The 24,307-nt window shown below is 45.7% G+C and overlaps 1 protein-coding gene across 1 annotated transcript in view; it reads left to right on the top strand.

Annotated features, from left to right (window-relative positions):
* The window catches only part of LOC137482523 (synaptotagmin-like protein 2), a 33,637-nt gene extending 14,026 nt beyond the window's left edge, over window positions 1-19,611 (top strand). Inside the window, exons 3-17 of the mRNA XM_068204892.1 lie at window positions 1,213-1,364; window positions 5,967-6,060; window positions 7,133-7,223; window positions 7,395-7,488; window positions 8,082-9,185; window positions 10,561-10,659; window positions 12,521-12,612; window positions 13,068-13,169; window positions 15,028-15,197; window positions 15,371-15,473; window positions 16,117-16,278; window positions 16,985-17,063; window positions 17,616-17,715; window positions 17,959-18,164; window positions 19,210-19,611. Coding sequence (XP_068060993.1) covers window positions 1,213-1,364; window positions 5,967-6,060; window positions 7,133-7,223; window positions 7,395-7,488; window positions 8,082-9,185; window positions 10,561-10,659; window positions 12,521-12,612; window positions 13,068-13,169; window positions 15,028-15,197; window positions 15,371-15,473; window positions 16,117-16,278; window positions 16,985-17,063; window positions 17,616-17,715; window positions 17,959-18,164; window positions 19,210-19,355 — 2,794 coding nt within the window. The 3' untranslated portion in view covers window positions 19,356-19,611. The remainder of the gene's footprint in view (window positions 1-1,212; window positions 1,365-5,966; window positions 6,061-7,132; window positions 7,224-7,394; window positions 7,489-8,081; window positions 9,186-10,560; window positions 10,660-12,520; window positions 12,613-13,067; window positions 13,170-15,027; window positions 15,198-15,370; window positions 15,474-16,116; window positions 16,279-16,984; window positions 17,064-17,615; window positions 17,716-17,958; window positions 18,165-19,209) is intronic.
* The last annotated feature ends 4,696 nt before the right edge of the window (window positions 19,612-24,307 follow it).

Here is a 24,307-nt window from a genome sequence, read left to right as displayed (position 1 = left end):
AGGTGAATTTTTTCCTCTGAAATGGAGGTTTGGTAAAAAGAGTATTTGGATTATTTTGGTTTTGTTTCACTTCTCTTTGAAGGCTGTTGCACAGGAGGCTTTGATTTGGGAGTGAAGTGAATTAGGTCCTGCCCAGAGCCCCTTGCTGTCAGCTTGGCTACCTGCAGTAAGACATGTTTGGTTTCAACACAACCTGCCTGCTTGGCAAAATGAAGTCAATGGCATTTCCTTGATCTGCTGTCAGCACGATTAAAATAAATATTTCCTCGATCTGCTGTCAGCACGATTAAAATAACTATTTCCTCTGGTCCAGCACCTTGAGAGTGCTGTCCTGGTCTAGATGGGAGCTTCTGTTGAATCCCCAGCATGGCCTGCAAAGGCTTGAGCCCAGTTATCCCTGCTCCCTCCTGGCCTTTAGGCAGCCAAATGTGACCCTTCAAGGCTCCAGGGTTATCTGGGGGTTTGCCCCCTTTTCCTGCTGAACTCTGGGCTGAGGAGGGCGCTTCCTGTGGCCTCCCAGGTTTCACAGGAACCCTGAACTGTGGTGAGCTGTGCCAGCTGAAAGGCAGCTAATTCAGCAAGCCATGGTGAGGAGAATTAGAGTACGGGCTGGCAACAGAGCACTGGCAGGTTTAGGTGCCAAAAATCAGCTCTGGGTGTGCCCAAGTGAGGTAGAGTAGGAGAAGCTCTGCTTAGGAGGGAGAGCTAACCATGCAAGTGCCAAAATAGGCATGGCAGGAGGAGCAGGGAGAGGAGCAGTGTCCAGGGACAATGCTGCAGGGACAGGTGGCTTCCCTAAATATCATTATTTGTTTCTGTGGTTTGCAGCAAATTTGGTCCAAAAGGTTTTGCCATAAATAGATTAATAAACAAATAAAATGGAGAAGTGCAAGACAGACAAACAGCCCCACCGCTTCCTTAAACCTCAGGGCAGCCAAGAAAGTGGACAAATCTCCTTGCCAGGTGAATGATTTGGATTTGTGAATTTGGAAGAGGTGAAGGCCTGTTTTTACAAGGTGCCGTTACCATTTCAGATAAAGAGTAAATCAGCTGCTGTTTTAATGCTGGTTTGGCTCTTGTGATTGCAGAGAATAATCTCTGGATCCTTCATAGTGTCAGGCAGGTGAACCCATGGACATTTTGCAAAGGTAGCTCAGGGAAGCCGGAACACTGAAGATCTGTTTGGTGTGTAATGCTTGCACTGCCTTTCAGGCGAATACAAGGCTCCATCACGGATGAAAAGAAGAAGAAGTTTGTGACAGGGGAATGGTTTTCAGAAGTGAAGGCAAAGCGGTTCCAGGAAGACTTGGCAGGGCCAGATCTACTTCGAGCATCAATTAGAAGGAAAAAGGGCAAACTAGAAAGTAAGTATGTTAGTGTGCATCTTAAGAAAACAAATTGATGGACCAGAAAAAAATTGGTCCAGGATGGGAGTCTCCCTGTACTGGCAGTCTGTTGAGAACCAGTCCCTGTGTTTTGAGAAGGGGATTTCCATCTATGTTTTCAGTACCAGAAAAACATCTCTTGTTATCAAAATCAGGGCCCAAAGAAATAATTAGTGTGGCAGAGAACCAAGGCAAAAGCTGTGTGCAGTGAATGCCTTTTCCCCACTTCAGCTTATTTTTTCTTTTTTTTTTCTTCTTTTTCCCCAAATTCCTGTTTGTTAGAGGTCATTGGTGTCATTTCTTACCACAGAAGTAAAAAGAGACGGGGATGATGTAGAATGGATCCCCCTGCCCAGGTTCCTGAAGTGGTCAGACAAGAGCTGCTCTCACAGGCCTCTGGAGTGGTGAGGTCAGTCACATTTCTGCAAAGGGAGAGGGTGCCTCTCTCCTCCTGGCATGTATTTGCCCACTTGAGAGGGTCCATGCATCACTTCTTACATGGAAATAATTCCAAGGCAAAAAAGTGCTTTTCAGAGTAGAAAGGGCTTTGTGGCCAAGTCTGTGCCCAGGCTGTGTGCCACGTGTGCTGATTGGAAGCAGATGTGTTGCGTGTTGTTTGACGTGCAGATAAACTTTCATGGTGCTGTGTAAAACAGATCCAAGCACATTTGTCAGTGCAGGGCAAGAGATCAGCCCTGTGTGAAACAAGCAGGACCATGCTTAGAGTCCAAGTGTAACTAGCCTAGAGCTGGAACTTTGTGCTGAGCACCTGTGCAAAGCAGAGCTGGGGACGATTCACGTCGTCCTCAACATGAGGGCAGGCCAGCAGCCCAGTGTCACACAAGCTCCTGGATGGTTTGTCAGGGTGGGCAGTCACAGATCCTCAGCCATGGCCGGGGAGTTACTGGCTGCTGCTGCTGCCCCGGGGAAGCCTTGGCCCTGACAGGCAGCTCTAAGCAAAGCCTGCCGCTGTCTCTAACAAGGGCCCCATGGCTGGGCTCTGTTCTTTTGCAGTAAAGGCTACAGCCCCTGGCAGAGGGGCGTCTGTCCAGCACTCAAATGTCACCTCCAGCAGTTCAGTTCAGCCATCATTCCTGGGCCCAGCTTCCCCTTCTGCCAGGGGAGCTGTTGTTTAGATCACGCCTTTGTTTGGTGAAACTCCTTGGCCAGGATGTGTCTGTAGCAGGAATTGCCTGGATTTGGGGTACCCCTCCTTGCTCCATGTTACTTAGACACATTCTGAAAGCTAAATGCTGACTAGGGACTTCACTGAGAGCCTCATTTTCTTTTTGCTCTTTACCTACTCCTGACAGCTCTCATAACTTAGCACAGATTCATTGGAGCCTCTCATGCAGAACTGGCCCATCATATTTCATATGAAGTTGCTTTTATCCTTGGTATTATGAATTCATGATGTCATTAAATTTACTATTTTATCATACCTCCAGAATGCTAAAATGTATAAAACTTCTTCCATCTTGGCAGAGGTGCCTGGCTTTTCTGCAGAGCACATTCTCCTTTTGGAGGATGTGCATTTGTGCTTGCACCCTCCTGGCATGGAGGGGCAGATCTTCAGCAGCCCCTCTGCCAGCCCCCAGGTCAGGCAAATGCTCTGCAGCCCAACCACCAGCCTGCAGTGAATAGGACTGTCTGCCCTTTGCCTTGTCCCCTTAACTCTCTGCCCACTTCAGGAAAGCAGAATTTGAAGTACTCTTGGTTTTATATTTAACTTTTAGGGCTGATGTGCACATATCAGATAATGTCTCAGGTCATACATAAAATCATCTCCTTACCAATGCAGCAGTATTATGCAAGAGTCATTGCACGTGCATTACTTGACTAATGCTGTTTTAAGAAGGAAGAAGCAAATGTTATTAAATATAGTTATGTCTAGATTTAGCCTTTATTCCTTTTTCAACTTTTTTTTTCTTCCCTTTTTCCTCTATTTGTATTCTCAGACTTATTTTGATAAAACACAGGTATAACATGTGACTTTATTCCTTCCTCTTACTTTTTCCACTGCCATTTTACATCAGTGGTTGTGCATCAAGGTTCTGCAGGTAATATATTCACCTTAGATGAGATAAGAGCCTTTGCTTGCCATATTGACACCTTTTTTCCTTCCCCTGGAAAGATCAGTCATTCACCTCTGGTGGCTTTCAAGGTGATGAAGAGGTGCATGTTCATTTAGTCAAATCTGTGTTCATAACTCCTGATCTGAGTCTTTAGACTTAGCTCTGTGTTAGGGAGTGAAATGAGAAAATTCCTGCATGGAAAAACCCCACTGAGATAATTGCTGGCATTCCCTTTGCAAGGTAAGTGGGCTGAGGAGGAGTGGAAATTTGTGCTTGCAAAGGAAAATTCCCAGTGATCTTTTCTGGAGGAGGGCTTTAGCTTTCAGAAGGGAGGGTTGTGGGGATCCCTAAGGGTTTTCACAGGTATTGACTGTAGTAGAAAACACTAGTCATGGGCAGTAATACAAATCTATAAAACAGATAGATACCCTGTATTTAAACTACAGCCTGCAGAGCAGCACAGATGGATGAATTTGATGATAACTTCTCCTTGCACTTATGTGCAGTTCTTGAGGGCTAAAAATCACCTACGAGAGAGACCATTTTATCCACCTGCTGTGGCAAGTGAGCCCTGATGCACAGTTAGTTATGAATGTCCCAGGCACTAGGAGTCTTTTTTTTTGAGTGGTTGGAAATGAGTAAAAGTGTTAGAGCAGGAGTGCCTGCCAATTTTACACACATGTATAAAAACACATGGATGGGCAAATTAACCTGGTCAGGCCACTCCTGATTTCTGTTGGAATTTGCTTCTTATATTGTCTCATCCTAAAGTTAGCAAAGGCATATTGCTTATCTTGAGGGATTATAATGTACTAAACTGTTTTTGGTGATAGGAGCCAGGCGTAGCTGTGGCAGTGGCTGAGCCATTTTTCAGGGCAGGGATTTGGATGGGTGGAAGTGAAGGCTTCCTGTTGCCTGTGCCAGCCAGGAATGAGGAGCTCTGTCTGAGGGGGAAGTGTCAGTGAAGAGCAAGTACAACACAGCCCTTTGCAGGAGGGATGAGAAGTGAATGCAGTCTTTGGTTGTCAAGGTCTTTTCAACCATGACAGGCAAAGGGAAAGCGTGGGAGCTCTGTGTTTGGGCTCTTCACTTCCAGCACAGCTACCTGCTGGCACCTCCCTCCCCCAGGTCTGAGGCAGAAGAGGAGGATGTGGCTCACTGTATCAATAAATCTCCTCAGGGTGCCCTGCTGTGCCCACACGTGCCATGGCCTGCACGTGCCACCAACCATGCCTCGGGCTCTGTCTCCTAAAACGATGTTCAGTGATGCTTGGTGCACATCAGTGTTGGCATGGGCAAAACAGTCCCTCTCTCAAAATCGTGCTCTCTAAAACCAGCTCATTCCTACACAGCCAGACTCTTGTTTTTCCGCAGGAGCAGCTCCCTAGCTTCCCACTGCTGTGGAAACCACGGGACCCCCAGCTGCCACCCCGTGTGCCAGACATGCAGTCCTAACGCACACAGCTCTGAGCAGTGCCTGCTCTGTTCCTGCTCCTCAGGGCCAGGTGCTGGGTGGGCAGGAGGACTGGGAATGCAGCATTTTTCTCCATAGGAGTGCACAGGCAAGGGGGAGTGAATCTTGGGTATTCCTGTGACTTGGAGGCTGACTGTGCTAATGCTGGATGGCACCACACAGGCAGTGTTGAGTCTTGAGCCTCCTCACCATAGGACTGGCCTGCTCTTGGCCCTCATGTGGTTTTCCAAACAGATAACAAGCAAGGCTATACTATTTAATATTACTTCTGAATCCTCTGAACTTCTTTTTCTATTAAATTGTTTAATTAAATATATCCTAAAAGGGTTTGGCAGTTCCTGTAACAGGTAGATTTTATCTTTAAAACAGACTTAGCTGCATGAATAAATATGTGCAGATCTTGTTGACCACACTAAGCTTACTTTTTATTCTCTGTTTGAGAGTTTAATCCTTTTGGTTTTGCAGTAGCAAGAAAACCCATTTGCTAACAAAATATCTAATGCAGTGTTATACCCTGGAGTCTGCTGGAAAAGCTACCATCCTCTATTGTTTTTAATTTGGGGTCTTGGGGAGCTCAGAAGATATAGCTGGGCCTTGTGCCAGTAAAAATAACAGGGACCTCCTCATTAGCTGTATTGGCCTCCTCCTTTGTTTGCCAAGATCGGATGACTTGAGTCAAAACAGGAAATGGCTGAATTTAAATCCTGGAAGAGATTAACTTTATTGACAGTCAATGGCAGTGTCCTGTGGAGCTTTCCAGTGATGTGACAGCTCCTGGCACAAGTCAGGCATTGGGCAGCTTTGTCCTCTTGGACCTGTGGGGTCTGGACGTGCCTTTGCTGCCCTGGGACCTCCCAATCCTTGGGGAGATCAGGCAGAACCCCTGAAAACCCTCTCCTCTTAAACCCCCAGGGATTGTGCTGGTGAGACTCCTTTTCATTGGGCAAAGCATTTTCTTACCCCAAATAAAGCACACCAAACATGACAAGTGGAATGAAATGTCATTTCTCAGTTGTCTCTGTTATATTACAGATGAGGACAACAAGCACATCCAGACGAGTCTGGAAAGCAAAGCTGCCCCAAGTCCTGCCTTTCCTGAGGACATTGCTGATGCAGGAGAGGGAAGGTAACACTGCTGCATGTGTAATGCTCAGGCTGCTGCTCTTAGTTCTAATGAAAATTTAATGCTACCCATTAAACCCTGGTCTCTAACTGAGTTTCCAAGACTGTATAAGTAATAAGTTGTATAGGATATTTTTAAGTCCTTCTTCTAGGAATTGTCAGAATATCAATCCACTCCTAATAATCAAGTGCTAATGTGCTTATCCCACAAAAGTCTTTTCCTACATGATTTGATAAGGGATCAGTAAAATGGAAGCTGTCTCTAATGTCAGGATGTGCTGGTTAGTTTTTCAAAGCAATTATGGTTTTATTTGTTTAATTTTTGCTGTGGAGCAACACTAACAAAATGAACAGTTTGAGGAAACTGCTCATTTCCTGCTGGTGCCAGCCTCTGTGTCCAGTGCTCAGCACTCTCCATGAAGGTTTGGTAGGAATTCACGTTGTGCTGACTGAGCAGAAACATCTATTAAAAGCACTCCAATGAGCAAGTCAGTGACCTCACTCAATATCCATGGACTATGGAGAAGCATTTAAAATATTCACATATTCATGTATTGTTGTTCCCAACTCATTTGCCTTTTTTTGTCAGCAGAATGGGGAATCATTCTCCACAGGTGGCAGTTGCTCCAGTTAAATATTAAATATGGGCCTTGTCAACACTTGGAAACCTCTTGCAGCTGATTAATAGGTGCTGTTTAATGAAGGATCCAGAGGCAACAGGCCCTAGGTACTCCTGCTTTGCTGGCACAACACCCAGTGGGTTTTTTTGCAGGAGGTTGGTTAAATCCTGAAAAGCTAGCTTTGTTTTTCTCATTCAGCATTAAGCAAGGTGTGGCCTGTTCCTTCCTGGGCCATAGCATGGAAATGTCTCTCCCTTCTGCATGGCCCTTGGGCTCTTCTGGCACTTCCCAGAAGGGAAAGTCTGAATAAACCTAGTAGTTGACACACATTGTTTTTATTGATAAGTTCTGCATCTGAGCAGAACTGAGGTGGTGTTGAAGACTGCCTGAGCTCCCAAACAGGCACATCATCATTACCACAGACGTCCTTGTTCAGGCATTTCTCCTCTCCCACAGATCCAGTACACCTACCCTTGAAACCACAGAGCAGAAAATTTTGCCAAAACTGAAGCCAAGACTTCCTGTCCAGTTGTCTGCATCATACAAGGTAGTACAGGCACAGCCTCTGCACCTTTGTTACTTCTTGGAGCTTCACCAAATCTATTCCTACTGACAGGGGCTCCACAGGCTGCCTGCCCTGGTGTCTCTGCGCAAATAAAATACAATTTTTCCAGTCTTGAAAGTATTTATACACTGATAAGATTTGTTTTCTTTTCAGAGATCCAGCATACATGATGTCTCTTCCTCAGAGAGTGACACTGGAACAAGTCCATTTGTGACTGCAACAAACAGCTTTCATTTGTCTAAAAAAGGTAAGTTTTTTTGTTCAGTGAGCTGTTGGTGCTTTTGTTACTCAACATCAAACACCAAGAGACAAGATGCAAACAAAGAGTACCTTGGCATATAAGAATGGGCTGCCAATGCTTTGTGAATTACAGGCAGGGCAGCAGGGACCAAGGCAGAAAGCAATCTGATGACTGCAACTTCTCTGGGCTCTCAGTTCATATTGAACTGAGTGCTTGGCTTTCAGCTGTTTAATCCAGAAGAGGACTTGCCCTCTCTTTCCAGCATTGACTGTAGAGTGTATTTTCAGAACATAGCAAATAGCCAGTAGGGAAGCTGTCAAATTGAAAGGGATCCTGCAAACAAATCCTCAACTCGCAGCAACAGTTTAGAGCTCAGTGGATTTTTTCTGTGTCCTGTTGCAGGGAGAAGGACTGGGGTTTTCAGGGCTTTCTTCAGATGGAGGGAGCTTTCTAGAGTCTGAATATGGAAAAGAACTAGGAATATATTGATGATTTCTGAAAATTCCCTGTCTTCTCATTGAGAAATTGCAGCCCAGACCTTCTGGGGAGATTGGATGTGATGCAGTGGGACAGGCTCTGAGCATTTGTTGTTGTTGTAGGTCATGGAGTATTTCCACTGCCCACCAAGCCTTCAGAGGATGCTGTGCCTCAGCTCAGCACTGCAGCTGGAGGAGAAGCTGCTGATGGGGCCACTGGCACCACAGAGGGGCCAAAAACTCCACCTGAAGAAACTTATGCTCCCAGCAAAATACCAGTTAAGAAGAAAGCAAGCAGAACCTTCCCCAGAGTTGAGCAGGTTGTGAATCACACTGGGCCAGCAGAAAACAGCCTTGCAAAGAAAGAGCCGCTGGCAAGCCCCAGACCACTGCCCGCGGCAGGGGAGAGCAGCCGGGCGGGTAAGCCAGGAGTGAACTACACCATCTCATCCATGAGTAACAAGGAGGAGGAGATCGGCCTCGACCGTGAGCACTTCAGGAGCTTGAAGGACTTTTGGGAGAAGGGAGCAGACTCGTCGGCAGAGCCGGGCTGGGCCGAGGCAGATGCTCGGCCGTTCAAGCTGTGCCGCTCGCTCTCCCTGCAGTCTGGGCAAGGCCAGGATGCTGAAGAAAAACCTGGTGCCTTCACCAAAACAAGGAGCCCCTCCAAAAGGACGATAACGTTGTCTTCTAGCGAGGAAGAGCCAAGCTATGGCACTCCTGCAAGGAAGGGCTCAGTTTCCGTCACTCCCAGATCCATGTGTGCCAAGAGCAAAGGGGGCCTGGTTACAAGAAATGACTTGCTGAGTGAAAGCAGTGGGAAGCTGCTGATGCCAGAGGAAGAGAAGGTGGTGCAGCACTGCTCCAAGAAATCCAGACTGCCTGTGCGAGCGCCTTCCATCCAACTCCAGTCGCCCACCAAGGATGTGTCTGGCAGCTCGCTGGGGCCAGGGACGCCCGTGGAGGAGCTGGGCGTGGCAGAAGAGCACAAACCCACAGGGAGGTCCCTGGCGAGCAGGGTGCAGATACTGATCGAGCCTGTGCCCACAGATGGTGAAAGTGATGATGAGAAAGAGGAAAGATCTGATCTGGGCACTCAAGACAACATGGAAATAAATGGAGAGCTACCTGAGGAAAACACATGCAAGTCTTCAGACCAGCCAACACCTGCTGAACCATCTGGAGAGAGAGAAGCTGTTCAGGGAACAGACTCAGCTGTTTACTCAGGTACTGAGGGCTGTGACTGCACCCTGTGAAATCCAGATAGAGAGCCATCCCTAGGCTGGTTTTCTTCCCTAACCCTTCTGCATTTTGCACATTTTCTTCATCTGCCCATTTATCTTATATTGCAATTTGTGCAGAGTTAGCTTGTGTAGAATGTGTTCTGCAATCAGCTTTGGAAACAAATCTTGTGTAGCCTAGTGCGAGTGCAGAAGGGGACGGTGCCATGTTCCCTTGCTTTCCTTCCCACTCCCAGCCCCTGTGCCTTACCTGCAAGCACCTCACCTTGGGACAGCCCTCCATTGCCTTCAGCACATCACAGGAGCTCACTTCATTTCACTCACTGGCAAGATTGTATTTTCTTCAAATGTGGGACTGGAAGAATTCTTTGTGATAGTAGCGATAAGTCTAACACAAATAGAAGAAATAAAATGTGAAGCAAAGTGTTTAATAAATACACTGGCTCTTAGAGTACCTTGATATAGCCACTGGTTGTCAGTGCCTAAATGACATTTTGTGTCTTTTTGGAATGCACAAGTGAACTTTGATACTAAACTTTAAGCAAAGTGGACTGAACAAGGAGTCTGATCTTCTGGGTTCTGATACCATGTTCTCAACCATGATGATATCAATATCATCACCATTTTAGCAGCCTCTTCCTCTGGGTTTGATGGGCTCTTGTAGTGACTATTACTATGAGAAAATGTTATTGTTATTTGCAACTCACTTTACATTTGGGCTCTGATTACCCACAGCTCTGCTCTCTTCCAAGCAAAGACCTACGAAGAGAGAGCATCTTCCCTTCTTTTTCCAATTTTTCTGTCCTCATGTACCTGGGTAAGACCTGTTTGAGAGGGTTTTCTACAGACTCCTCTGATTTTTATTTTTTAATTGTGTCATTTCTTGGCTTATTTCCTACCTCATATAACATTGCTATGAAAATCCTGAGTTGCACTTCAGGTCATTGCAAGTATTTTCTGTATGGAATACTGTGAGTAGTAAAAGACATGTAAGATCATTAAGTCCAACCATTTATAGACTAGATTATTCTAGTATTTCTCAGGGCCTTTTCCTTTATTAATTCATTCATTTTAGGATGGTATTAACAGATGGCTCTGTTTCTTTGAAAGCTCTTCACGAGAGTTGGTCTGTCTTGGAGACTGGATTAATCCAGTATTTACATTTCCTGACACAGTGTAAAGAGACTTTCTCGGGGAGACATCAGAGCACCTGGATGATTGGGAAGCAGCCCTGTGCAATGTAACTGCGGTGTGCTCTGGGCAGAGGGACCAAGGGAGGCACACACACACGGGCTTGTTGATGCACTGCCCATTTGTGTTTATTTATTTACCATGTTGATTTGGCTTTTTGTGTGTTCCAGAGGAAGATGGGGATCATTCTCCTGCTGCTCAGGCACTGGCCCGAGCAAATAGCATTAATCTTGCAAAGAGCATGGTGAACATTTACACAACCACAGAGAGTGAGTAACATCTTTCTTTCTTCTTTTTGGTTTACATTTGCTGAAGGCAATATATTATGCCAGTTTTCATCACCATGCTTCTGTGCATGTACCAGGCTAGGAAAATGACATATTGTTTCATCATCAAATTAGAGAGTTTATACTGCCTAAAATTAAATTCAGAGCCAGGAAATTACAGCTAGATTGATGGTTTGTTACTTCAGCAAAAACACAAGTGCTTGAAAGGGTTGGCAAGAAGCTCGTGCCCGTCTCTCCTGTTCCTGCATGAGGCTGTGGGATCTGCTGGCAGCCCGTGGACTGATCCGAGGCGCCAGACCTGGTGTCAGTCTGTGGTGCCACAGACTCCTGCTCATGAGGCCTCTCCCCTCACCCAGACCACAGCCCGTGGCTGGACTGATGTCCCCAGCTGCCAGCTGGGACATGTTTTATGGTGAGTCTTCCTGAGAAACCCAGAGAAGCTGAGGAGAAGGCAACCAAGGAAGCAGCAACCTGCCTGAAGAAGCCCAAGAAAGCTGCAGCCATGGAAAGCACCTGAGGGAAGGCAGCAGCAGCCTCTGTGCCCAAGAAAGCCAATGACAATCCCCAGGGGTGAAACCTGGCAAGACCAAAAAAGAGAGCTAAGAGCTTGCCTCAAAGGGAAGTGGTGAGGCCAAAGCTGCCAGGACTGAAATGAGAAGCATGGGAAGGCAATGCCCAAGGAAAGGTAAAGGTAAAGCCACTTAGAGGCTTTGAGTTGAAGTCCAAGGCTGGTTATGGGAGGGAGGCAGGTCCCACTGGACCCCCTTGCTGGCAGGTCCCACTTGCTGGTCCCACTTGCTGGCAGGTCCCACTGCACAGCCCTGTGGCTGTGCCCACCCCAGGTGGCACCTCGTGCCAAACACTGCCCCATCATGTGGTGCCCGACATGTCACAGGGCATGTTGGCTCAAAGCTCCAGGCCCCAAATTGCTGTCCAGGGATGTGGTCTCCACCAAAACAACCAAGATTGCAGCTTCCCCTTATCTAGAGCCCCAAACCTCATCCCTAGAAACCCTCCTGTAACAGAGTGACAGTTTCATGTTTGCAATATAGCAAATAGTCTGTGGATACTATTATTTATTCAAGGTTGGAAATAAAAATATCAAATGAATGGTAAGTCAAGAATCTCTTGAGCATTTTGAGCACCAAAGAATGTATCATCATGCCTAAAATGCCAAACAAGTGTGTATATGAACATGCATGTTCATCTTTCCAAAACAAATTCTTCTGGGATGGAGAAAGTCATCTTCAAGAGAGTTATGGGGAGAAGATAAAGATACAAAAAATAAGTTTTCGTTAGACATTTAAATAGTACCGCAACTATCTTTCTATTGATAGGAAATTTCTTTTTTTCTTTTAGATAATCTGGCTATTGTCCACCTCTGTGTCTAGCAGAGTATTTGAGAGGTGTATGCAATGGTGAAATTGTGGGTATAAATATTTTAGTGCTCTTTTCTACAGAGCACTGTGCTGTGAGATAAAAATGTGAACATGATTTGACAAGGAGGCAGAATTGGGTGGTTTTAGTATAAGTTCAGTCTACACAAAGGAGGCAACATCCACGTCCTTATGCCGATAAAGGAATTAGATGAGCCACTAGAGGGAGTTCCACACTCCCACACAGTGAATGAAAACGCGCTGAAAATAGCTCCAGGATGTTAATTAGCAGTTTTTGTCTTGGGGAGGATCAGCTTCAATGACAGGTGACACAGACAGAGCAAGTAGGTAGTACTCCAGTGCCTTCCACAAGCTTTTCCTTCTTCCTTGTGCCCTTTAACAAAAGTGTGACTTAAAATTTCCTGATTCTGACAAACTATCTTGATGCCTTTTCTTTGTACCTGCAGCATACAATAAACCTCATTTGATGCCACATCAATTTCTTGAACCTGAAAGAGTCAAAGAACTGAGCAGATCCTCTCCTCTCCTGTTGTCTGAGGTGGGTTGATGCCAGAAATGGCTGAAATTGTGTTCAGGGCATCCCCTGAATGGCAGTTGGTGCCATGAAAATGTTTCTCATGGAGGCCAACAGTTCTTGCTTTAGAGCATGCCTTGGTTATGTCATGAATAAATGAGAAATGCCTTAAGAAAAAAGCCTCCAGTAGCCCAGAGCAGCTGTTCCATCCTGGAGGGTGTTGCCCTGTGTGTCAAGCCACATTGTTGTGTGCCCTTTCCCAGAGCCCAGGCGCGGCATGCAGCTCTGTTTGGAGGCAGTTAATGATGACGTTCAGTGCTGCTTGGAGGGGATACCCTGGGGAGGCTCCCTGCACTCTCCTCCTCTCTCCTAACCCGATCGCTGCTTCACGGGACTCTGCTGAGCAATTCCTTTTTCTCTCTAGTGCTGCAGAGTGCTCGTTCGGCACAGCTTAAAGATGCTTCTTATTTTCTGAGCAGACGGAATCAGACACGGCCTCGGAAGTCAGCTTCCAGCTGAACAGGCACAAGAAGACACCCAGCACTGGCAGCCACTCGTCCGACATGGCTTCGGTCTCCTCGGTAGGTTCCGAGCGCGGCGGCTCCTGGACAGGGCTCCTGGACAGGGCTCCTGGACAGGCTCCTCAGTCCGCTGCAGTGACGCTGCATTTCGGCTGCTGCTATGGTGTGGCCTCCAGAGCAGCCTGTTGGTTTCTGCAGGGTACATTGTTAAAGGAACAGGGCTGATTAATTACTTGCTCAGGTTAAATCCAGGTGCCCCCTCAAAATAGAGACCTACTGAGTCATCGCTGGTCAAATTCCCCATAAGCAACGGCCCCCACTGCCAGGTGTGGATGCTCTGAGTCCTGGTGGTGCAGAAGGTGGGGGAGGGGTTTCTAGGTGGGAAAATGAGGCACACAGCTATTAAGGGACATGCTTGTGGTCCAGGACTGCAGATGGGTACCCTCTGTAAGCTCATCCTTTATCAGCAGATAAGAGGGAACTCAGAGTTGGACAGCAAAAGCATGTTTTGGAGCTTCAGCCTCTAAGGAAAGCTGAAAAAAGCTGGATGTGTTTAGTTGAATGTTTTTAAAAGACTCCTTAGAGACAGTATTTGGGGAGAGAGCTGCTTAAAAGTGCTTGAATTTGCTGTGTTACTGTTATAGATTTCTCCAAGGAGTATATTTGAGATTTACAGAATATATGTGAAGCAAAGCTGGTAGGGAGAGGTCATGAATGTAGATAAATATATTAAAAACTTTGGGGCACATGAGCTCTTCTCCTAATTTGGAGCATCTGGAAGCTGAAAATGAGTCCAGGTCATGCAAGTGTTCTTGAAAATCTCATTCAGGATTCTCTGCTGGGGTGAGTTTTACCATCCTGATGGGATGGTAAATGCAGCTCCAAGGAATGACTGGAGATGTTTAGCAGGTTTTTGGAGGTTATAATAAAATTCAGAACCAAAGTAAGTAGGGAAAGACAGAGAAGAATTGGGTTAATTACTAGGAAGGTTTTTTGATAAATGTTCATGACAGTACCACAGAGAAGTGCCAAGAGGGTTAATGATTTGCTTTGTAAACAGCTTTTATGATACCCTGTCAGGAATCATGAGTGATTGGTACAAGAGAAAATTATCTCAGCTTTCTGTAACTGAGCTTTGCTTGTGCTTTGTGACTTTCTATCAGTGAAAGACAAAGACCTGAAAAAAGAAGCCCAAGTTGTCTGGGCAAATTGCAGTTTTTTCTGGGAAAGCAAATAAGTCCTGAGTGCCTAGCTCCAGATTTGTATCTGGAGAAACCTCACATTCCTATGCCTTTGGGGCAAGCACGGGCTCTCTGGTGGGGCAGTGGCTCTTCAGAACATGATTGTATCTGTTTTGTGCTGCTCCATGCACATTGTGAGTAAGCAACAAGATAGAATGTTCTTCCTACATTTCTAGTCTGATAGGGTTCTTATTAGCCTGTTTTGTAAGTGGATTGACAATTGTGTGACTATCGCTACCTGAAATAACAAGTTCTCATAATATAGTTCAAGTTCTCTCAATTTCTTTCTTTCTTAGTGATAAGATTGGGTCAGGATATCAGTTATTTGTTCTGTAAGCATAAGGAAGAGACATGTGTGGTCCCCCCAGGAATATCTGAGTCCATTTCCCAAACTTTTGGGATTCAGGAGTGAAAAAACTTCTGTATTTCTTGAGCATTCAGTGCTTCTAAGTCCTGGTCTAGGATAGCACATCCTTGTGAGACCCTAATAGGGATTCCCCCGCCATGGCTTGCTTGAGAACAGCCACAGCTGTGAGCCATCTCTGTGTCAAGAACAACACACTGCACCAGGCAGAATTTTTCTCTGTGAATGCATTTCTCAGACTATCATCTGTGTCCAGAACCGAGTCAGACTGTGCCTGTTTCAGTGGCACTGACCTTGCTCTTCCCCCTGGCAGGTGAGTGGCAGTGTGCTCAGTGTCTACAGTGGCGATTTTGGGAGTGTGGATGCCCAAGGAACTGTGGAATTTGCTCTAGACTATGACGAGAAGAACCGGGAGTTCCAGGTCCACGTGTCCCAGTGCAAGGACTTGGCTGTAGTGGATGAGAAGAAAGGCAGATCTGACCCGTGAGTGATGTTTTAGTGCCTTGGCATTTCTACATTCCTGAATTCTGTGTTCTGGAGGATTTTTATTTTCTTTAAATGCAATGATTCCTTCCTTCCTTCCTTCCTTCCTTCCTGCCAGCTTACTGGAGAGCTTGGCCATGTGGGGCAATATCCAGCTGCAGTTTGTTTTCTAGGTACGTTAAAACTTACCTGCTCCCAGACAAAGCCAGGATGGGTAAGAGGAAAACGTCAGTGAAGAAGAGGACAGTGAACCCCATTTACAACGAGGTGTTACGGGTAAGAACAAACACACACTCTGAAAACCTCTGTTGTAGTAGGCACCTCTGTCAGGCAGGTCTGGAAAGATCCTGCCTCCTTGGCCAGGTTCTTTGCCTGCCTCCTACCAGCACTGCACTGCTCTTCCCTGGGGTTTGAGAGGCCAGGGATGTTAAAGGTTCCTCTGCACCCATCTGTGTGGCACCCAAGATTTCTCTGCCAAAACCACAAAGATCTTTGGATGCAATAGGGTCCTGCAGTCAGAGCAAGAGCTGTTTGTCCTCCCCCCTTCCCTGGCATGCAGTCACAAGGCACAGGACTGGTAAGAAAGATCTGCATTATGTGATCATACTCATCAAAGCACAGAGGATTATTTAACAATGCCCAGGCCTGTGTTAATAATTCTTGAAAGAATATTGGTTTTGCCCTGTGATGAGTGGAATGCCAGGTTTCCCCGTGCTCAGCAGAAAAGCTTTGTCAGGGTAGTAATATTGCTATAGGACAAAAAAAGAGATGTTCAGACTGAAGCCAGTCCATTGGTAGTGCATGTGTGGGGTGGGTTAGAGTGTCTCAGAGCGTATTCAAGCTGTTGAGTAGTTTATTTCTGTTTGTGAAAGAAACAGAAGAAAAATTTGAGCAACCTGATGTCTCTTTCTTCCTCTAGTATAAAATAGAGAAAATGGTATTGCTGATCCAAAAATTAAATCTCTCTGTTTGGCACAATGATCCATTGGGACGTAACAGTTTTTTGGGAGAGATTGAAGTAGACTTGGCCAGCTGGGACTGGAGCAACAGGAAACTCAACTGGTACCCGCTGAAGCCCCGGGTAAGTGGGTCTCAGCTGCAGTCCTGCTTTCTAGCCCAGCCCTGAAGCCTTGAGGGTGGCAGCAGTCCTTCCTGACTCCTCTGAGGTCTTTGGGTGGAGCGGAACAACGTGAACTGTACTTGGGAACAACCCCTGGACACCATAGTGCAGTTCAGTGCTCAGAACAATGGCCTTCTCAGGTCTGTTTTGGTGACTGATCTGTAGGGACGCTTTCATAAATGCAACCTGACACTAATCACAGCAACTTTGACATGACTTTGCCATTCTCTCCACTCACATGAAGACCATCCCTTAAAAACAGCAGAGTAGTAGGTGAAGGAGCTGATGTACCTTGAGAAGTAAATATTCAGGTGCCACTGTTTGTGAAGCCTGTACAGCTTCCTGCTTGCTTCTGGATTCACAGGTCTGATATGAAGTCACTTTTAAGCAAATAAAGGACATTTATCTTCCAGAACCAAGATGCTTAATTATATCCAACTGGGCATGTCTGGAAGGGCAACCTTGTACTCTGAATCCTCAGGCTTTTGCTTCTGAGACTGAGTTTGAGAACAAACCCACAGAGAAATGACCTGCCCTAAGAGCAGGCTGCTCCAGCCATGGAAAATCAGTTTGTCCATTTGTGCTTTTCCACTGAAGTCAAAAGCTGTTTGCCTTGCTGTGTTTCCACAATCCTCCATTTAGTCAGTCATAACCCTTTCCATTTCAGAGCCTTTCTGCTGTTAATGGTGTGGATCATCGAGGAGTGATGAGTTTGTCCATAAAGTACGTCCCCCCTGGAAGCCTGGGTAAGTGTGGTTCATGCATTAAGGGCTACTGCCCAAGTGCAAACACACAGCTTGCAATGCCTCATCTGCTTAGGGGCTGCTTGAAGAGGAATCTCATCAGAGCAAGACCTTAGAGATCAGCACAAAGGCAGTGTTTGACAATACTGCCTGCAGCCTATTTCCACATCTGCATCTGATTTCCACATCTGGATTTACTGGGAAGGTATTGGGGAGAGAGGAAGAGCTCAACAACCTCCAATTTAGGAGCTTGTGGGCACTGTAGGGTGCTGTGATGTGATAGGAGCAGCACAGAACCTATGTTACTGTGGGGCAGGCACAAGGTTGTTTGGCTCAGCAGTTCCATCTCTTTTCTTGTCTGATACAGCACTGGCAGGTTGTGTCAGGAGCCTCTGCAGCTGCAGCAGTGACGGAGCTGCCTGCAGTGCTGAGATCCCCAGGGAGGGGCAGTGAGCACATGGGAACCGTGTGGGTCCCACGGGTCCCTGGAGAGGAGCCCTGTCATTCTGGGAGCTCCAGCTGGCATGACAGCTTTTCTCTTCTCATAAACGGCAGGGCCCAAGAATCCTCCCTCTGGCGAAGTTCACATTTGGGTCAAAGACGTCAAGGACCTGCTGCAGTTGCGTCCGTCTGGAGTTGACTCCTTTGTGAAGTGGTGAGTGCCTGAGCACGGTGCTGCTCCTGCTCTGGGCCCCACAGGGGGCTGGGTTTCCTACTCTGTTCTCAGGCTCACCAAGCTATGCCTCCATACTGGAAAGCCTTTGTGTTGCACTGGGAGAATTGTAGAGGAGGATTGCCCTTGTTATTCACCTGTGGCCAAAGTAGGAAAGTCCTTGCTGTGAAAAAGTTCTTGGTCAATGTCCAGTGCTTCATGCTGTGTGTTTTCTCCTCCCAAAAGCTATGTGCTTCCAGACACCAGTAAGAAGAGCTACCAAAAGACCCGAGTCATAAAGAGAGACACCAACCCTGTTTTCAATCACACCATTGTGTATGATGGCTTTCACACGGAGGATCTGAAGGATGCCTGTGTTGAACTCACTGTGTGGGATCATGAAAAACTTACCAACCATTTCCTTGGAGGAATCAGGCTGGGCCTTGGGACAGGTCAGTATTTTCCTTTACTGAGCTACAAGGTAAAGTGGGAAGTTGCAGAGTATTTTCCTGTTGGAGAGAAACCAGGAATGGGGTGTCTTAGTAACTGGTACCTGCACTATGTCTTGGATGGAGGGGCCCTGGTACCATGGTAACAACGCTCTGTTCCCACATTTTCTGCCAACATCAGATCTGAGGTCTGGCAAAACTCAAGAGAGTTTTCCTACTGTTGCAGGAAAACAGGCTGCATGACAAACCAACATAATATTGGTGCTCCTCCCAGGGAAGAGCACTCAGGGATAGACTGGAATGTCACACAGGACAGCACCACCTGGTGACTGTCCATCCTTGAAGTGCTCTCTGAGAGATCTCACAATGTTGCAATCAAGGCTAGGTGTTCCCTAGGGGACAAAGCTCATGGTAGCTGGAAGGTCTGCCTTGCAGGTGCACTGTGGCTGTTGGATTTGCCTGTATGTTCTCTGTTTTCCACCTCCAATGTCACCAGGTGGGTTGTGAACTCTCCAGAGGGAAGGGGCAACAACAATAAGACATAAAAATACCAAACCCAAGATTAGCTGTGATCTAAATTTAGACTTCTCTCTCACTGACAAAAAATTGGCACCTAGAAATTTGGTTGAATTGGATTGGATGTACTTTTCTGCTATGGTATGTTTGATTCCTGTAGAAATGAAACAAGAGAATTTTGATGAATACTCCACCTTGTCCACAAGAAAATCTTTTAAGGGGAAAACCAAACCTTTAAGAACTTTCTTACTGTTCAAAAAGATGCAGAAAAGGCTTGAGCCCAATATTGCTTTCCTTGGCAGGTTATGTTTAGGGTTCTTGCATTTTGTGGCTGTTGCAGTGACTTCATACTGAACTCTGGTGTAGAATGGGCATTTGCAAGAACACTGGAGGTGCTCAGGGTGCAGTTTGCTGAGGGGGAGTCAGCAGCTTTCCTCTTAAGACATTGCCTGCAGCAGTTACATCCCATTGAGTATTTTTGCATGGAGTGGGAACTCTTTGTGTAGCTCCCAAAGTTTCTCGTTCTTTTCAGGTTTGAGCTATGGCATCTCTGTGGACTGGATGGACTCCACACAGGAGGAGGTGGCCTTTTGGCAGGAGATGATGTTGGCTGCCAATGAATGGATCGAGGGATTGCTGCCACTGCGCTCACTGGCAGGGAGGAAAAAGCTGAAATAACCCATTGTTGGTGCCATAGAAATGCCCAGTGTGATCATTAGAAAAATTAGGAAACTCCCTGGACCAGGGAGAAAGAGACCATGCACAGGGCTGCAAGTGTCAGGGTAATAAGGCAATTAATGGGCATCACCTTGGAGGTGTTAATGTTCAGTACTAATCCACTCACGGGGGACATGGAAGATGCCAAACTGATGCCATACACGATTTTAACCAAGAGGAAACTTAATTTGCCTTTTTGTTTAATCATTTATGTATTCCGTATATTTGAATTCCAGTAAGCTCTTGGAACACTGGCAGAAGGAAAAGGAGATATGGATACATTTTTTTTTTAATTCCTTGTGCCATTTTTTTTCCATGCAGAGATGTAGTTGTACTGAAGCAGCAGCATGGTGTTATTCATACTCCCTGCAAGGGGTTCACTTTGTACTTGGTGTACAATTGCTCCAAATCACCAGCACAGTTTGAATGAGAGCTTTGCATTTGTCACTGGTGATAGCACCTCTTTAACGTGAGGAAAATTGAATTCCAAGGTACATCTAAAGAAAAAGAGGATTATTTGCAGCAGAAAATGAAGAAACCTGAGGAGGATGACAATGAGGAATTTGAAATATTAATTTCTTTCTGCTTTAATCTGAAAGAGTGCAGATATGCTCTTAAAGATAGTGGGATTTTGCAAGCAAGGACTGTTTTCCTGTCTTTCCCACAGGCTTCCTCCGAGACCTCAGGAAAGTCTCTTTGTGAAAGGAGAGTTTGAGTGCAATATAAACTGTTTGCCCAAATGTAAAATACGGTTACTTTGCTAATGGGCCTAATCCCACCTTTGCAATGCCTTGTGTGCAAAACATTTCAGTATGAACTAATGAGGTAGGAGTCAGTGTCACATTAGCCTGGCATCAGGGCTCAGGGATGGAAGGTCTCAACCACACTGGAGCACAGGAGATACTGGGAGCTGGTGGGAGAGGTAAGTGGGGAGTGAGTGAATGTGCAGGGAGTGCAGAGCTGCAGTTTCCTGGGCGTCTCCTGCATCTGCACCCCCTGCTGCCCTTCTCCTCTTCCTTTCACCTGATGCCTGTTAGTGAGTTGTCAGTGGCTGGAATTTCCCTTTTGCCAGTAGCTTGCAAAAAATCTTTGCATCTGGCACATGGACAGTGGTGGAGTGGTGTTGTGAATACATTTTGAATTGCAGCTTTGTAATTTCTATTTTGGATGTACACATTGTGATTAAATAGAATGTTTGTCTTTAGTCATCAGTTGGTCATCTTGTATTTTTCATTGTGCTCTAAATAACAAAAAAGCAAGCAAAAGAGGTGTTAAATTTTGTTATGTGAAAATGAAGCATTTTTGCCAAAGAGCAAGTGAAATGTCATGAAGAAATAATTTTTTTAACTATCCCACTTTAGATTTTGGCTCTCTGATTATTTTGATATTCTTCTTTAATGGATTGATTTTATTTAACTCAAGCCTACTGTGAATTTTCAGCTTAGCGAAGATGGTTGTAAATAAATTAATGGAAAAAAATGTACACTTAGAGTAACAAGACTTTTTCTTTTAATGGAAACATTTGGGATATAATCAGCTTTCACGGGAAAAAAATAAAGAATAAAAGTGGTTTTGCAGTTGGAAAAAGACAATAATTGGAAATGCACCAGATGCAGTAATAAAAGCACTAGGAGAGAGTCCATAGAGCAACAGAATTAAGCAGTGACTGTCTAATGAAGGAGCTGATACATCTGTAACATCAGCCCAAAAATACCTTGTAGGGGGTCTAGCCTGACATGTTTTTTTTACCAGGATTTGGTCATTTATTGCCTCTGTGGGATAACATCACAATACTGGGCCCAAGCTGAGAGTTTTAAAAAAATATTATCCTTACCTCATGTGCTGGACATGTGACTATTCATAGATGTGTGTAACTGACCTGCTGCGAGGAGCCCTGGGGTGGGTGGTTGAGGTGGAATTGATGTACACCCATCAGTGGGTGGTGCTGGCTTCTCGCAGTGAAGTTACCCATGGGACTGCTGCTTTCCTCCTGGGTGCTTCCCTATCCTCAGGGACAGGGATGTTCCTGGGGACAGACTTTCTGCTGTGCCTGGGGAAGGGGTTGATAGCACCAGGGGCTCTGTCTCAGGTCTCTTCCTGGTGGGTTCAGCTGATTCCTCTCCATCATGACAGCGGAGCTAACCCACCTCCTCCTCCTCCTCATGCAGCATTACTGCATGCAATGTTGCCAAAAGTGCTGGTTGCATCAATGGAGCTGGAAATGGCTGTGCTGGTGTTTCAGAAAATTAACAGATTTTTTATTGGTGGTGTCAGGAAGGGGAGAAAAAGGGAGTCAGTGGGCCAGTTCATCCCAGCAGAGTTACTTCTGTGAACTTGGCATGGGACTTTGTAGACTATTTTTGTGTTCAGATTCCATTGAGGATTTTTTTTTGTTAATCTTTTGCTGGCTTGTTTATTTAAATTAAGCCCTGATTAACTTAAGAAGCTTTCTTTGGCATTTAATAGTTTATCAGAGTAAAAGATTACATTGCCAAACCACACACACTTTTGTCACACAGCTGATTCTGGGGCAGTAAAATTTGCTATGCTCTCTGTTTCACTTACAGCACTGAAAGCACTTTATCATAAAATGACTTAAGGCACATTTATTGCCAGTGTCCTGTGGAGGAGCAGAGGATCTTGTGGGTATAAGGTTAATGGCCTGTTTGCCTGTGGTTTATGATGCTGACATTTGTTGTCTGTGAATGCTGAACCTCACAGAGACTCTGGCCTGTAAGTGTGTGCTGATGGCAACAAGAGTGGGGTTGTAACTGGTGGAAAAAAAAAGAAAAAACAGATGGAAAGTTTTCTGACTGTGTTTACTGGTTAGTTGTAGAATGGGTCAAGCAAAGCTACATGAAAGGGGTGACCCCTGTGCTGCCAGTGAAGGTGGTTTGTCTATCCTTTCCTGCACATGAAGCTGCTGGTGCCAGCAGTGGGAGCTGAGGTGACCCCTGGGCTCCTGCTGGACACAGAAGTGACCCCAGGGACTGAGCGAGCCCAGGGAGTGCTGGCTGACAGCCTGGGAGCCTCGGGCACCATCCTTTTAACATCAAACACAAACCTCAGCACCTACAGTACAGCTGGCAGCTGCTTTCCATGAGGCTTCTGCATTTGCGAGCCAGTGTGCTTTCTTCCAGCTTATATCTGATTTATGTAACTTTTTATTGGAAATCCTTCAGGATTAAAAAAAAGTGGAGAAAAAGCAAAATTCTAGAAAGTATTTTGGCTTCATCAAGCAAATAAAATGTGTGGCCCATGGCCATTCAATATATAATAGGAATAATTGCAGGTATCAGAAACTATTGACAATAGTTTAGAAGCGAGCTAAAGAACAGAAAGAAAGAATTGCTGAATCTTGGATGAATGTTTCAGCAGAGATGGAAAGAAGAGGCTGAATTAATTATCCATTACTAAATATTTGCTTAGCTTTATCCTTCATGAAGACAGGGAAAACACTGAAGTACTGTAGAGATTTGGAGATAAAAAAATGCTGGCTAAATAAACCCTTGTAATAATGTGCTCTGTTAAAATTTTAAAATGCTGCATTTTTGCAGGCTTGTTAAGTCAAAAAATGTATCAAATAGACTGGTTTATCAAAAACTGAATAAATACATTTCTGATCCTGATAACTAAGCATGAGTGTACTCAGCACCAGGTTGGATTATTTGTTTCAGTTGTCTGGTTTGTACTTGAAGATTTTTCATGGCTCAATCCCTTTTCTTTTCCACCTGCTTATTTTGCACCCCTCAGGTGTTAGAGGGGATGCCTGGGAGCAGATGTCCCTCTGAGTCACAGAGGTTGTCAGCAGAAACTGGGAAGCTCACTGTGAAGGCCCATGCAAAATCAGTGCACAGATTTTGGTACGTGTTCCTGGAGAGCCCTTGAAACAGAAATCCCTTCCCATTAGGTCAACCAGGAGCAGCCACTGCCTCACAGAGGGATGCATTTCTGGGAGGTTCCTGGAACTGGTGGCTCTGCCAGAAGGAGCAGCTCTGCCAGGGTGAAGTTTGTGGGGCTGCAGGAGGACTCAGTTTTGGGACAGCAGGATCAGCTCCTGGCCTATCCTGAGCAGGAGATTGCTCCTTTGGAGAAATGAGGTTTGAGCAACAGTAGGCAACTCCAGAGTGGCCATTCCCACTTTTGGGGTGTTTGCCACCTTCACCCATGCTTCTGAACAGGTTGGTTCAGAAGCAAGTGCAAAAACTGAGCATCAGTCTCGAGAGAAATTACTATAAATGAGAAATTACACAGAGAAATTACTAGAAATAGTTTATATGAGATCTTTTTCTTCTGAGAGAGAGATGGGAATGATGGAGAGCTGGATATGTCTCCTTCCGGAGCCCTGCAGGCAGCCCCAACCCAAGTTCTTTTTTGTTTTGCAATAATTTCCCATTCACTCAGCTTAAATGCCTCATGTCAGATAGTAAAGTCTGAATGAAGGGTGAAGCTGTCAGCAGGCAGCAGCATCCTGGAGGGAGTGGAAAAACACAAATGGGAGCAGTGGCTGAGCTTGCCAGGTTGGCTGGTCTCACCAGGTTCATGCCTGAGGGCTCCAGTGAATATTCCAGCTGGAAAGGGGCTGATGTACAGTCGATGCCCTGCAAGTGACCTGAAATATGTGTTCACTTAAGCAGCCAGATATTTGCTTTTTAAAATGTAAAATCATATTATGGTTGAACTTGTCTCTGGGCTGTGGCAATTCAGCCTCTGGTGTGGACCCAAACCAGCTAAACCAGCCCTGCTTTAGGTTGCTTTAGGAGGAAAGGAAGGAATCCTGTGCATGAAGGCATTTCTGTGGCTCAGTTTTCCTTTTTTTCCACGACTGCTGTCAGGGCTTAGTGAATTACTTGGCATCCTGTATATTACAAAATGGAAACTACATCACCACAGAGCCACAAGTCCTATCCTCT

This window comes from Anomalospiza imberbis, chromosome 14, assembly GCF_031753505.1.
Source record: "Anomalospiza imberbis isolate Cuckoo-Finch-1a 21T00152 chromosome 14, ASM3175350v1, whole genome shotgun sequence".
Lineage (NCBI taxonomy): Eukaryota > Metazoa > Chordata > Aves > Passeriformes > Viduidae > Anomalospiza > Anomalospiza imberbis.
Note: the sequence above shows the minus strand (reverse complement) of the source record. Positions and strands in the feature narration are given on the sequence as shown.